Source organism: Benincasa hispida, chromosome 11, assembly GCF_009727055.1.
Source record: "Benincasa hispida cultivar B227 chromosome 11, ASM972705v1, whole genome shotgun sequence".
Taxonomy (NCBI): domain Eukaryota; kingdom Viridiplantae; phylum Streptophyta; class Magnoliopsida; order Cucurbitales; family Cucurbitaceae; genus Benincasa; species Benincasa hispida.
Genome location: NC_052359.1, coordinates 40,012,231 through 40,027,341, shown reverse-complemented (window position 1 = coordinate 40,027,341; position 15,111 = coordinate 40,012,231). Strand labels below are relative to the sequence as shown.

The following is a 15,111-nucleotide window of genomic DNA, read 5'->3' as shown; positions in this document are numbered from 1 at the left end:
AATTATATGAATATGTACTCTTTTTCTTTCACTAAGATTTTTTTTCTATATGCTCATGATTAGTATCTATAACCATATGTCATGCCTCAATTACCAAAGTATTGTCCATGTGTTTCAATATTACACATTATTAGTGTTCATATAATCTACCTCCTATTTGCCAAATTTCCTATAAATAGTGGTACTTGGTGGGTTTTGGAAAACACACATTGGACAAATTCTATGAAAATTGGAGAAAGTAGAGAATTTAGAGAAATTTTTTTATTTTTTATTTTGTTAATTTATTTTATTTTATTAAATTTAATATTTATTTATTTTAATATTATATTTTATTATTGTTTGATCTTGTGTCGGTTGCGATGGGACACTATTTTTGGCGGTAAAACCAGTCACAGTCAAGAGAGCTCAGATTGATAGACAAAAAAACACAATAATGTCGATCTCAAAGAAGAAGATCAATCAAAATATCTCCATTCCATTCCCCACTTGTTTATCTTCCAAATAAATATCCTCACTCCCATTTCTCTTTCTTCATTACTCCAATGGCGTTTTCTGCTTTCTCCCCGCTTCCATTCCCCGTCTCTTTAGGGTTCCACCGCCCTCAATCTCTGACCACCGCCCTTCCTCGCTTTTCCTACCCTTGTGCTTCTTTGAGCTCTTCCTCTTCCGAATCTGGATCCGCCAAATCATCACCCCCCACTGATAATCTTGTTTCCTCCAATGGAACTTCCCCTCCCTTCGTTGAACCCACCAGAGCTCCCGACTCTAATTTCTCCTACGCCTTTGCTAACCCTTCTCCTGCCGGTGGTTCTCTTCACCCCATTCTTGGGTTTATGCAATCCACTGAATCCTCAATTGAAAGGGTAATTGTTTTTTTCTCTTTTTCAATTGGGTTTTTTCTTTTATATTGATTACTTCATGTTTAAAATCAATTCAGAACAGATTTTTAATCCCACAAATCAATTTAGTATTTGATTTTACACTCTTAAACACAATTTTCATACTGGATTTTCAATGAGTGATTTTGAAAATAATAAAAGTAATTTTTATCGTTTTAGAATCACTCCCATACATATCATTAGTTTCCCTGTTGAAGCTGAAAGTTTTTGCTGGCTGTGAATTTAATCAGTGAACACTTTTATTATGAAATCGATAATCAAAGATAAGCAGAAAAGTATAGACATTAGAAAATCAACACATAGATTTATGTAGTTCACTAACAGCGTGTTAGTTACATCTACGGACCGGGAGAAAGAGAAAGAAGTTTATTATTAGAAATAAGATTACATACAAAAGATGCCTCTAGAGTTATAGAGTTTATATAGTGCACTTCTATAAATCCTAGATAACATATTCAAAGCATTCCAACAACTTTTGAACTGAACTTGTATGCTGTTACTATTACTCGAGAGTTTGAAAATTGAGATCATAATCATTTGAACGTTTTCTTTGTCACTTTTAGTTCCTATGGTTCAAATATGTTCAAATTAAACTTATTCGATTGGATTGAATTATTTCAGAGTTGATGAACTTGTATAAAAAGACTACCCATTAGGATGATTTCAAATGTTATTTCGAAATTTTAAAAAATTGTATTTTTTTCATGCGAGGTTGCTTTCTTCTTTTTCCAGTCTGATCTTTCACTTCTTTAATGGGCTATGACCATTACCTGTCTCATCTGATGTTAAGCAGGTTATTTTTGACTTCCGTTTCTTGGCCCTGCTTGCAGTTGGAGGTTCACTGGCGGGTTCATTCTTGTGCTTTCTCAATGTACTTTCTTCAGCTCTCCTTAAAACTAATTCTGCGAGAATTCACTACAGAAGTCTTTGGATACTATATAATATAATAAAAAACTTTAACTATGCAACTGAGTTTCTTTTGCATGATGTTCTGGATATCTATTGAAGATAAATCGTGCACACATTTTTCTATTGAAACATTTTCTTCTGTATGATACTTTAATTGTACGTGTAGTTTGACTACTCTTAGCTTGTCTGAAGGGCTGCGTTTATATTTGTGATGCATATAAAGTTTACTGGTCAAGCTGTGTCAAAGGGATTCACACCGGACAAATGGTTCTGCGACTTGTTGAAGCTATTGGTAGGATCCTCAGATATTCACTACTAAATCTCTTTTTTGTGCTGGAAGTATATCACTGTCAAAAAACATGACTTGGGTTTTCCTTCTTGTGTTAAATTACATTGTTACTGTCACTTGCAAAAATATAAAACCACAGGTGATGGATCTTTTTCTCTTGTTCATAAATGATGACGAATCGCTACATTATGCAGATGTATATCTTGCTGGAACCGTCATGTTAATTTTTGGGATGGGCCTTTATGGATTGTTTATCAGTAATGTGTCTCCTGATGAACCTCCTCCTGTTGATCGTGCCCTGAAAGGATCCTCTCTGTTTGGAATGTTTGCCTTGAAGGTAAATTAAAGACTTACTATTTTTAAGAATCACCAATGTCCTTCAAGTATGCATTTACCAGTACTTTGCTTTCATCAAGATGAGTGTTAAATCTTTACTGGATATTTAAGTTGATAGGTTCGTAAGTATTTAGTCTTTACTATAGTTTGGGTTTAGATTTAGTTTGATTCACAAAGTCCTAACACATGAACTAGTAATATCAATTAGGGAGGAAATAAAATTGTTGGGGGTGAACTTTGACCTTATGGTATGATACCATGTTAAATAACTTAGACCCCTTACCTAAAAATAGAATCCCATTTTACCCTAAAGCTTAGGAATGGTTGACCATGTTGAATAACTAATAGGCTCTTTATCGAAAGAAAGAATTACCATTAAACTCAAAAGCTTAATTATATTTAAGATATATTTGATCTTTTATATTTTTCATAAAAGTCATTTGATGAAAATTGACAATACTCATATGATAGGAGCCAAAATACAATCAACAATATTGAAATGTAAATGATGAAAAACTTATAATATAGTCAAGTAATTCGAGGAATTTGGACTCTCCCTTCTTGAGATCTCTCTCAAACCTTAATTTACTCACTAAATTTATTGCTTAACTACTCCCTCTCCCTCTCTATATATTACCAAATACCGAAACAACCTCCCTAAGTAATGGAAGCCATTTGCAATTTTGGTGGTGTTGGTTGCAGGAAAGGCCAAAATGGATGAAAATTAGCTCTCTTGATGAGCTGAAAACAAAAGTCGGACATGTTATTGTTATGATTCTTTTAGTGAAAATGTTCGAGAGAAGCAAGATGGTTACAATAGCAACTGGTCTTGATCTACTCAGTTATTCCGTCTGCATTTTCCTGTCTTCTGCTTCTTTATACATCCTCCATAATCTACACAGGCCAGAATAGGAATACAGTATGCCAAGGGCGGGCATATTATGGCCTTCTAAAATTCTATGAAGGCGACGGAGGTTTGAAATTTATCAGATGAAGCCTATATTCGTTTGGTTTATGCTCTTATGTACTGTTATGTCTGTGTAGCAGAAAATATTGCAGTTTCCTTTAGGGATAATTGCCATGTGTATACTTGTTTAATGCTATTGTATATATACTTTCAATGGTATAAATACGATTGCTTGTACTCATGATTTAATCATTTCATTTGAACTCCTTGTTGACTTGAAGAAGGTGTTTTTGTAGTTGGGTTAAATCACAAAGTGATGTTTGTCAAAGAAAAAAAACTAAAGGGTAATTCTGACTTTATACATCAAAAGGTTTTTTTTAGGTTTATTTTAATCATGGTACTTTTAAAATGTCTATTTTGATTCTTGTACTTAAAAAAAATAGCTATTTTACTCCTAAATACAAATGAAAATAAAAGGATCTAAATATCACTTTTTAAAAGTATAAAAACTAAAATGAGTCAAGGTTGATAGTATATCACTTGAAATGAAATTTTTAAAAGTATAAAGACTAAAGTGAACTAAAATCGAAAATGTGTTGCATGACGTTTTGGGATATCATGGAGGAGATTTGATTCACAAAATCATTTAACATAGATGTATATATGTGTGTGTATAAAAATCAAAATGAACCAAAATCAAAAGTCTTTTAACTCAGGTATATATAAATGTGTGTATTTCTAAATCTCGTAAAACTATTTCATGGAAAGTCATTGATATTTTCTTTTTATAATGCAACTTAATTTCGATTCTTGAATAACCCACGTCACAACAAAATAACAAAGAATGGGTGGATCTTCACAAATTGTTCATTGGAAATGGGAAATACTTCTACGAATAAAAATAATTGGCCTTCTGACATATTGCAGCAATTGGAAAGAAAACGATCTTCTACAGGGGTGCACTCAATAGTCGATCAATTCATCTTTTATAGGTTGATGCTTTGTATCATGTTACTTATATTTTCTCATATGAATCACTTGTTTCCAGTGCACGCCAGCTAGTATGCCCCCATGGTCCAACCAAAATGGTTTGAGCTTGAAAACTTGGCTTTTGGGTTTCTCCTTTGTGCTAAGCTTATTTATTTATTTTTTAAATAGTTTCCATTAAATGATTTTTTAGTAATGAACGTGTCACGATGAATTTACCTCCTATTTTTTTAAAAAGAAAATTGAGCTAATTTGACTTGACCATTGGCGTCCAGCCTTCCTTCTCAATTCATAAGCAATGTTCTATGTGAAATCCACGTTGGTAGGACATCATAGCAGATTGACAACTTCCTTCAACATGGTTCTCTCAAATGGCACCCGGTTGATTGATTCTAGAGACTCTGCTTTCGCTAACAAAGTCCTTTAACATAGCTATATACGCTTGTGTTGGAAATGGCAGGACCCTCAGAACAACGAACAGTAAATGGTCAAGGCACGATAGTCAAGCAAAGAGCAAAACCTGCAAAACAGAAACTCGTTATAGGCTAAGTCGCGGAGCTCGCTCTCTTTAAGACGTTTCGCGACTCTGCCGAAGTGTGCAAGCAGGTCTGTAAATTGCCATGTCGTCCCCAGGATAAAACAACCAAAAGAAACTCGATCAGAACTGCACCGTTACCGACCGGAACAAACACCCTTTCTAAACCCACTGCTCGGAAAACTAAAATGGAAGAGGAGAGGAAAAATGAAATGGAGTGAAAAATGAATTGTGTTTTTGAACTACTGAAGGCCACGCCTTTTATAGGCCTTTAGCATGGAACGGTAGGGAGCGAAAAAGGCAGTGAGCCTCAGAACGTGCGCGGACGAAACGCTTGCGTGTGGACGAAGCGGACGATGCGTGAACGGGAGGAACTTTTCCTTTTTTTTTTTCTCAGTTAAAATAAAAAATAAAAAAAATAATATTTTTATTAAAAATTAATAATCACATACACACATGCCTCGCCCGACCGACCGGACGGACGACGGCGGCGGCGCACGTGTGAGACATCCACCGAACCCACATTGGTCTATTTCCTCACTCCATCCAAAACATGGGTACCCCTTGGGGTCCAAACCCAAAACTCAAGATTGGGGTACATAAGGGAGGCTTCCAATACCAAATTTTCCAATGTGGAATTCTTCAACCAAAAGGTTGGTTCCCTCTTGTTTTGAAAGTTAAATTTTCACCCAACAATCCCCCACTTAGAAATTTAATCAAAAAGAGAAAGAGAGAGAAGATTTTCATCGAGCAGTTTCAGTTTATACAACACTGTGCATAAGCAAAGATGTCTTACGACTTGAACCTTTACATAGTGTAGATGATTCAGAATATACTAGAGTAACCCTTGGTTTTGAACTCTATCTCTAACAACATCTCACATAGAGTGTTAATAGGGTGTAGTACAAAAGCCCGTGCTTTAAGGCCTAGCGTGTATCCCGATTTAGTGAATGCTCTTGAGAGTTTTGCCTAAAAGCTCCATAGGAAGCGACCCTCACTTCCACATTTATATAGGTGAGTCTATCAAGCGTACTTCTATAGCTAGGTACCCCACTTGTCATCAAGTATAGATCTTATTAAGAACTGAGTTCAACCTTTCTTACGCTTCAGGATATCATGCTCAGACTTTAAGTCATAGGAATGGAACTCTGTGTTTGGTTTAACATGATTCACTATATATCACTCGTGATTAGTTATTACCCATTGAACCTGTTTCTTGGGATCTCCAGGCTACAGGTTGGGTTTTCCTCATTGTGATTCATCTTTCTTAGGCATGAGTCCCATCCTTTGTGAGGTTCTAAAAACCTTTTCTCTGGCCAGTTCTTTTGTCAAAGGATCTGCCAAATTTTCATCAGTTCGTATGTGATCCACTCTAACTGCACCAGTAGTGAGAAACTCTCTAATAGTACTATGCTTACGACGTATTTGACGTCTCTTTCCGTTGTAGTAACAGTTTTGAACTGTTGCGATTGCTGCAGTACTATCGCAATGGACTAATATGGCTGGTACCGGCTTTTCCCATAAGGGATGATAGTAGACTTCTAAGCCAGCCTGGTTCTTCACTAGCTCTGTCTCTTATACACATCTAGATGTGTATAAGAGACAGTACCAGTAGTGAGAAACTCTCTAATGGTATTGTGGTTACGACGTATTTGACGTCTCTTTCCGTTGTAGTAACAGTTCTGAACTTTTGCGATTGCTGCAGTACTATCGCAATGGATCAATATGGCTGGTACCGGCTTTTCCCATAAAGGAATCTCTGATAGCAGACTTCTAAGCCAACCTGCTTTTTCACTAGCTGTCGCTAGTGCTATCATTTCTGACTCCATCGTAGATTGAGCTAAAATATTTTGTTTTTTAGATTTCAAGAGACAGCTCCACCAGCTATATTAAAGATATAGCTACTTGTAGCCTTTGAATCATCCGAAAGAGAGTTCCAATCAGCATCGCCGAACCCTTTCAGGACAGCGAGAAACTTTTCATAATGTAATCCTAGGTTTTGGGTTTTCTTCAAATATCTTATTACCCTTTCTATAGCATTCCAATGCTCTTTACTAAGTCTGCTTGTAAACCTATAAAGTAATCCTACAGCATAAACTATGTAAAGCCTAGTACAGTCAGTAGCGTATCTAAGACTGCCTATGATGCTCGCATATTCAGATTGATTAACACAGTCGCCAGTGTTCTTGAACAACTTGACACTAGGGTCATAAAGAGTACAGGCTGGTTTACACTCAAAGTAATTATATTTCTTTAGAATCTTTTCTATATAGTGAGATTGATCCAAAGAAATTCCCTTTTCAGACCTATTTACTTTTATGCCTAAGATTACACTAGCTTCTTCTAAGTCTTTCATGTCGAAATTCGCTCTTAATATTGATTTTACATCATTTATAACGTGCAAGTTCGACCCAAAGATCAATAAATCATCTACATATAGACACAAGATAGTGCAGAGGTTATTATTAAACTTATAGTAGACGCATTTGTCACTTTCATTGACCTTGAAACCTTTAGATAGGATAAGGTTGTCAAATTTTTCATGCCATTGCTTAGGAGATTGTTTTAGTCCATAGAGAGATTTGTCTAATTTACACACCTTATTTTCTTGACCATGGACAACAAAACCCTCAGGTTGTTCCATGTAAATCTCTTCTTCAAGTTCATCGTTTAGGAAAACGGTTTTTACATCCATTTGATGTACTATGAGGTTATAAAGGGCAGCGAGGGAGAACAAGACAAGATAGAGGTAATTCTAGTGATAGGGGAGAAGATGTCAAAGAAATCTACGTTTTCTTTTTGTCTAAAGCCCTTTGCTACTAACCTGACTTTAAATTTGTCAATAGTCCCATCAGGTTTAAGTTTCCTCCTTAAGATCCATTTGCATCCTATTGTCTTACAGCCTGGGGGTAGATCTACTAAGTGCCAAGTCCTATTTGACTTAAGTGAGTCCATTTCATCATTTATGGCTTTTTGCCAGAGGTTTGCATCTACTGAGGACAGGGCACCTCTCAGATATTTAGGGTCTTCTTCTACATTGTAGGTCAGGAAGTCGTTTCCGAAATCTTTGGCGGTTCTAGCTCTTTTGCTTCTTCTAGGTTCTGAACCAGTTTCTTCTCTAGGGTTAGGATTTCTAACTAGGGTTATACCACTTGATCCAGAGCCCCAACTATTTCTTGATTTAAAAGGAAATCTATCTTAAAAAATGTCGGCATCATTTGACTCAATGATCACTTGGTTCACTAGATCATAGAACCTATAGGCTTTACTATTTAAAACATAACCTATAAAGACACACTCATAAGATCTACTAGTCAACTTTCTCCTTTTTGGATCTGGAATCCTTACAAAGACTAGACAACCCCATGTTCTAAAGTAGGACAAGTTTGGTTTCTTATTCTTGAGAATTTCGTAAGGTGAAGTTTTGTTTTTAGATTTTGGGATTCTATTTAGGACATAATACACGGTAAGGATGATTTCAGCCCACTAATAAGACGCTGTCTCTTATACACATCTAGATGTGTATAAGAGACAGCTCGTAAGCTCTACTAGCCAACTTTCTCCTTTTTGGATCTGGAATCCTTACAAAGACTAGACAACCCCATGTTCTAAAGTAGGACAAGTTTGGTTTCTTATTCTTGAGAATTTTGTAAGGTGAAGTTTTTTTTTTTTTTTTTAGATTTTGAGATTCTATTTAGGTCATAACACATAGTAAAGATGATTTCACCCCACCAATAAGACGCGGCTCCTGAACTAAGTAAAATAGCAACTATAGCTCAATAATGTTCTATTTTTCCTTTTGGCTTTTTTGTTCATTTCAGGAGAATAAGGTGCGGTCTTTTCGTGTATTATTCCATGTGAGTTAAGGAACTCATTAAAACTGTCCGAGTCATACTCGGTTCCTCTATCACTATGAAGTCTTTTAACCTTTCTATTAAACTGATTCTCTATTTCAGAAACAAAAAGTTTGAAGGTATCAAAAGCATCACTTTTGTTTTTCAGCAAGTATACAAAAGTAAAATTAGAGCAGTCGTCAATAAAGGTAATGAGATATCTTTTACCGTTTCTAGTCAAGATGCCATCAAATTCACAAACATCAGAATGAATCAAATCTAAAGACTCAGAATTCCTAAATACAGATTTATGTGGAGTTTTAGTAAGCCTGACTATAATACTCGCATTTATCAAAATCATTCGTGGATAACTTAGGTATCATTTCCAGCCTAATCATGTTACTAATTAAATTCTTATTCACATGACAGAGTCTAGCATGCCAAATATTCATAGAACACAACATATACACAAAAGATTTCATTTTATTAAGGTCTAAATTTAATTTGAACATTCTCTCAGTTGTATACCCTTTCCCTACAAATACATTATTTTTGGTTAGGGTATATAGGTCTGCCCCTATAGTTTGAGTAAATCCGGCTTTGTTGAGGAGATAGTCCGAAACTAAATTCTTTCTTGTCTTCGGAGTGTGCAGAACGACGTGAAGGTCTTTCTAAAGGTAAGCTTCAGTTCCACCTCACCGGTTCCAACAACTTTCGTGGAGTGGTGATCTCCCAACAGAATATTCTTATCCTTAGTTTCAATATAAGTTTTAAATAGACTAAGGTCATGATAAACATGACGCATAGCGCCAGTGTCTATCTACCACCCTTCACAATCATCGATCACATTTACTTCTGTGATCATGACAACTAACGGTTCTTCTATCAAGTTCGTCTGACCAGCAGGATGACGCCTGTTCCTACATTTCCTAGCCACGTGCCTAGGTTTATTATAATTAAAGCAGATGAACTGTACCGTTTCTCTGAAGGGGCTTATGTTTTTTTTTGTTGGTTCTGGTTGTTGGAGCCACGGTTCTGACCTTTCCTCTTTGTCCCCTTATATTTTCGGTCAGGTTTACCACGGTAGAGGCGGGTTTCCCAGGTACTGCGTTCACTTCCTCCCTTTGGTCCTGCTTCTGAGCTTCCTCTTCGATCCTTAGCCGGGTTATAAAACTCTCCAAGGAGAACTCCTTGGTCTTATGCCTCAAAGTGTTCTTAAAGTCCTTCCACAAAGGGGGTAGTTTATCAATAATAACAACAACTTGGAATTATTCGTCTAGAGGCATACCTTCAGTAATTATCTCGTGGGCGATCTTTTGGAGTTCATGGGATTAGGCCTCCATGGATTTGTCATCCGTCATCTGGAACTTGAGATAACGACTAACGACATATTTCTTCGACCCGGCCTCCTCAGTGTCATACTTTTGCAGGGCATCCCAGACCTCATTCGCTATCTTCACTGTACTGTAGTAGTCATACTGATCATCAGTCAAACCATTTAAAATAAAATTCTTACAAAGAAAGTCTTTCTCCTCCCAGTCAACAGATTCTTTCATCTGTTGTTTAGTTGGTTCTTCTAAAGGGACGATCGACTCAACTCTGGTACAAGTTTCGGCAACTTTCTTGACGATGAGAAAGAACAACATCTTTTGCTTCCACCGCTTGAAGTTTGCTCCTTCGAATCGGAATGGATGGTTGAGGTCAGATATCATAACGTCATTGTTGCTACTGAGGGCCATTAATGATGTGGCGGATACGTCTTAAAATTGTTGGAAACGGCAGGACCCTCAGAACGATGAACAGTAAACGGTCAAGGCACGACGGCCAAGCAAAGAGCAAAACTTGCAAAACAGAAACTCGTTATAGGCTGAGTCGCGGAGCTTGCTCTCTTTAAGACGTCTCACGGCTCTGTCCAAGTGTGCAAGTAGGTCTGTAAATTGCCACGTCGTCCCAGGATAAAATAACCAAAAGAAACCCGATCGAAAATGCACCATTGCCGACCGGAACACACACCCTTTCTAAACCCACTGCGCGGAAAACTAAAATGGAAGAAGAGAGGAAAAATGAAATGAAGTGAAAAATGAATTGTGTTTTCAAACTGCTAAAGGCAACGTCTTTTATAGGCCTTCAGCATGGAACAGTAGGGAGCAAAAAAGGTGGTGAGCCTCAGAACATGCGCAGATGAAAGCGAATGATGCACGAACGAAGCGGACGAAGTGCGAATGTGAGGACCTTTTCTTTTTTTTTTTTTTCTCGGTTAAAAGGAAAAATAAAATAATAAAAAAGAATAAAAATAATAATATTTTTATTAAAAATTAATAATCATACATACCTCTCGCTAACCAGACGGACGGGGACACGCGTGTGGGATGTCCACCAAACCCACATTGATCTATCTCCTAACTCCCTCCAAAACATGGGTATCCCTTGGGGTCCAAACCCAAAACTCAAGATTGGAGTACATAAGGGAGACTTCTAATATCAAATTTTCCAATGTGGGATTCTCCAACCAAAAGGTTGATTTTCTCTTGTTTTGAAAGTTAAATTTTCACCCAACAGTTGCCAGCCAACCGAAGTTGATTCAAACCACTGTCGAACAAAGAAAAAGACAGAAATCTAAATTTAAATTGCAAAACTTGTTTCCTATAGTGTCGATATTGTTTTTCAAGATTCACTATTTTATTCTCTACAATCAGCTTTCAGTTGTATCAACTTCAAGTCGACATATTTCATTTTATAGAACAATACGAATACATAATGTAAACATCAATGGATCTGGTTTCTTATTTATTATTTACACTAGCAAACAAAAGACCAGTTCTTCAATCAACCATTTGGATAACTCCTTTTTGATGTACCAAAGAGATATTTGAATCTTGATGCATAAAATTAATACTCTTCAAAATCCTTCAACAATCGATCCAATGTTCGCTCGTAACTTTTCCTTGTAGCTTGAAGTATCTACACTAGATATTCTTTAAGATAGTCTAGAATGTCGGTATTCTTTAGTTTCGACAATGTGGCGACATTGATTTGTCGAATTGTCTCTCTTGAGAGATTCAACGACTTGCCTATCTCCTCAAAGGATCGAGGAATCTCTCCATTGAGGCCAAAGTACAAGCTCAATATATGTGCTTCTCTTTTGCTAAGAGTATTAAGAAGCCTCTTCACTTCTTGCTTCATCAGTTTTCTCATTACCATATTCTCCGGTGTCAAATTGTCTGGTCCTGGCATGATCTCCTGCAGAACATTGAGAAGAAAAGGTATTTCAACATCTTATCTTAGTCGCTGAAACAAAAACATAACCTAGCTATCTACCTAGGGCTGAGGTAGCTGTCTGATAAAATTACTCGGACTTCCTCTGAGTAGAACTTAATTCTGTGATATTAGAATAAGTACCCTAAGTGTAGCAATCTTATTGAAAAGATAACTTACTGTTTCAACCTCTCATTTGGAGATATTAAACAGAGGAGATAAGAACATAGCAGAGCATGTGGGAAATGTCATCTGTTACTAGTTTTGTAAACAAATGAAGGAGAGCCTAAATCCCAATTCCTAGAGATCAAAAGCCAGTTGCAAACATGACATTCCTTGTATTATTGTCATCGTACAATAGATATAAAGAAGAATGAAAAAGTGGGTATCCCCTCTAGTAAAAGATTAAGCTTGACTTTAGTAAACAGTACCTGCAGGGTTAAGCAACCTCGGTCATTTACTGGTTGATTGATCGAAATTGGGCGCTTACTCCTTTCCGTTACCAGTCTTACGGTTGAAACACGGACTTTAAGAGATTCGGCGACTTCCTTGTGGGTAGGTGGTCGTGATAACTTTAGGCCAAGATGATTATTTGCTTCTGCTATTCTTGCTACCATCTGACCCATGTGACCCTGAACACAGCGAGCTACCCAAGCATTCAGTTATTACCAGCTCACTTTCCCATACTTAAAATCCTCAAATAACAAAACTTTGTTGAAATGAAAACAAAAAACATATCTTCTAAAAAACATTACTTTTCCCATTTTTGTAAAAAGGTGATATAACAAAAGGCTCTTCCTTATTAACTTGGCACGTCGTCTTATTCTTATTCATTTCTGAGTCTTGTCATAAATTCAACTTAGTTTGCTACTCGTTTAGTTGGTTTTTCTTTTCAACTGAACTTTTATCAAGAAAAATGAAAGGATATACGAACATACAAAAAAGAGAGTCCACAAAAGGAGGCAAACCACAAAAGGAGCTCCAATAAAGTAAAATGACCCAACGGGTAATCACAAAAAGGCTTCGTCACCAAAACCTACCAATGAACATAGAGCTAAGATGAGCGCTTTCTATCCGAATAGGATACGGATTGTGTTCTTATGTTCAACGCATTCAGAAGTGCCAATACTACAAATGCAAATTTTGCCTCAAAAACTAAATATGATTTGAAACTTCTTCTCCATACCTTCTATATGATAATTAAAATTTGACAAATGAGAAATTGAGGCATTATCTTACCGGCAGTCTTACAAGTCTTGACTTTTTATCCAAGGCTCGAATTATAGCTTGTCTTATCCACCAATAAGCATAAGTTGATAATTTATGTCCTCTATTTGGTTCAAATCGTTCTGCTCCTTTAAGAAGACCAATGTTCCCTTCCTAAAAAAAGAAACAAACCCTTTCAACAAACTACTGAAAACATAATCCAAAAGAGATAATATGTCCAACAACCTACCTGAGTGAGGTCTTGAAGGCTTAACCCTTTGCCTTGATATGGAGCAGCAATTGAAATGACTAGTTTGCTATAGCATCGAATGAGTCGATCTCTTGATTCTCTTGCTCTACAAAGGATTCTATCTATACTCCCTAATTTGGTGCCCAGGGCAATGGCTAATTGCCTATTTGTAGGTTCATGCTCTTGAGTTTCCATGATTCTAGTTTTTGCCTCTTCAAGCTGTGCTGCCTCCTGCAAAGAGTTTATGATATGCAGAAGCTTTCCTTTTATATATTAACATGGAAAACAATTTTACATGATCTAAAAGATATTGGTGAAAAAGAATTAATTCTATCCTGGTTCCTAAACTTCTAAATTTTCAATTTTGTTTTGACCTCTCTCAACTCAAGAATACAGACTAGCATTCTAAGCCACATACATTGAGTTTGGCATAAAATGTGAAAACTAGGATACCTCAAAAGCACTTTATAAAGAAGAATTATATACATGCACGTATTAATAAAGATGAGAGGAAGAGAGTCTTGCAGTGTTTTGCATACAAATATATGTGATCCCCTCAAGTAAGCTCCCAAAAGAAGTAGATGGTGGCAATGTAGCGCAGACAAGGATAAAAAAAAAAAAAAACTTATTAAATCTTTACTAAAACCCACCTTTAGACAAAGACAAAGCTCTGCTTCTTCTTTTGGGCTCAAATATCCAGGTCTCAAGGGTCCACTGGACAAGGCAGCCCAATTTTCCTCAGCTTTCAGCCCCACCTCTTTTCTCCTTTTCCTTCTCTTCTTCTTCCAAGCTACAGTCCCATCACCCCCACAACTCCCCTCCATTCTCTCAAGGTTTTTGCAGCTCCAATCTTCAGAAAACCCTCTGGCATCCACCAGAACATGTTCTCTCGCCGCTTCTACCGTCAGAACAGCCGCCTCCGGCGGCGGCGGAAGGGTTAATGTGTCATTGTTAATGAAGTTGGTGCCTAATTTGGTGGAGAAAGGGGGAAAGGGGAAATGGGGTTGTTGGGGAAGATGGGTTTTGAGCGATGGAAGTGAGGAGAGAGAAATGGATGGGAGAGTTGGGGATTGAGTCGGTAATGAACATAAGCTGCTGGTAGTGGCCATAAGCAGAGAGGGGCAAAAAGGAAGAATGGAAAAGAGCCTTTAAAAGTTTGGATTTTCTTTTGCATTTGAGAATTAGATATTTTTGGTGTAGCCACCAAAGTTTTCTTGTAGCAAATGGATAGAAGGATTAAAAGTTTGGATGTCAATGTGTGCGGATGTTATTTAAGCATTCACATCCTTTGAGAAAAAAGGTGTGAAAAAAAATCGGCCAAGTCGATAGACATGGGGAAAATGGTTGTTTTGATCAAAAACTTTTTTCCAATTCAAACGTAATTTCATCTTTAAAATCTATTTTTTTTTAATTTCTTTTTCTAACGTTTCAGGCTTTGGAGAGACCTACCATGTAAAAAGATAAATTTGATCGTCAATAAATGGTCATTCAATTGTCTTGAATATGAAATCACCTAACTTACCCAACACACATATATTAAAATAGAAACTTCAATATTCAGTTTCATATTTTGTTTTCAATAATAGAAATACTTTACATGAGGTGAGGGTCCTAGCTTCAGATGAATAATTCTTTTTAGAGGGTCCCAAGTTTAGAGAAACAATTTATTTCCTTTTTTAGAGTTAAAAAATAGGTATGTTGAAAA

The 15,111-nt window shown here is 36.6% G+C and overlaps 2 protein-coding genes across 2 annotated transcripts; one reads left to right on the top strand and one right to left on the bottom strand.

Moving 5' to 3' along the window:
• Positions 1-491: 491 nt before the first annotated feature.
• LOC120091793 lies at positions 492-3,620 on the top strand. Its single transcript, XM_039049911.1, has 5 exons — positions 492-863; positions 1,693-1,770; positions 2,001-2,100; positions 2,292-2,434; positions 3,136-3,620. The coding sequence occupies exons 1-5, from the start codon at positions 543-545 to the stop codon at positions 3,343-3,345; spliced, it is 852 nt and encodes a 283-aa protein (XP_038905839.1). The 5' UTR covers positions 492-542; the 3' UTR covers positions 3,346-3,620.
• A 7,732-nt stretch (positions 3,621-11,352) lies between these two features.
• On the bottom strand, positions 11,353-14,601 carry LOC120092086 (RNA polymerase sigma factor sigD, chloroplastic). Its single transcript, XM_039050287.1, has 5 exons — positions 14,057-14,601; positions 13,407-13,637; positions 13,190-13,330; positions 12,382-12,582; positions 11,353-11,935 (listed from the first exon to the last, which is right to left on the bottom strand). Exons 1-5 carry the CDS (start codon positions 14,513-14,515, stop codon positions 11,657-11,659), a joined length of 1,311 nt encoding a protein of 436 aa, XP_038906215.1. The 5' UTR covers positions 14,516-14,601; the 3' UTR covers positions 11,353-11,656.
• Positions 14,602-15,111: the final 510 nt, after the last annotated feature.

Coding starts and splice junctions, on each gene's coding strand:
- LOC120091793 (XM_039049911.1), top strand. CDS start 543: ATGGCGTTTTCTGCTTTCTCCCCGCTTCCATTCCCCGTCTCTTTAGGG. Junction 864..1,692: donor CTGAATCCTCAATTGAAAGG/GTAATTGTTTTT, acceptor GATGTTAAGCAG/GTTATTTTTGACTTCCGTTT. Junction 1,771..2,000: donor CATTCTTGTGCTTTCTCAAT/GTACTTTCTTCA, acceptor GCTTGTCTGAAG/GGCTGCGTTTATATTTGTGA.
- LOC120092086 (XM_039050287.1), bottom strand. CDS start 14,515: ATGGCCACTACCAGCAGCTTATGTTCATTACCGACTCAATCCCCAACT. Junction 13,331..13,406: donor GCCTTCAAGACCTCACTCAG/GTAGGTTGTTGG, acceptor TTCTTTTTTTAG/GAAGGGAACATTGGTCTTCT. Junction 11,936..12,381: donor GAGGTTGCTTAACCCTGCAG/GTACTGTTTACT, acceptor AATGTTCTGCAG/GAGATCATGCCAGGACCAGA.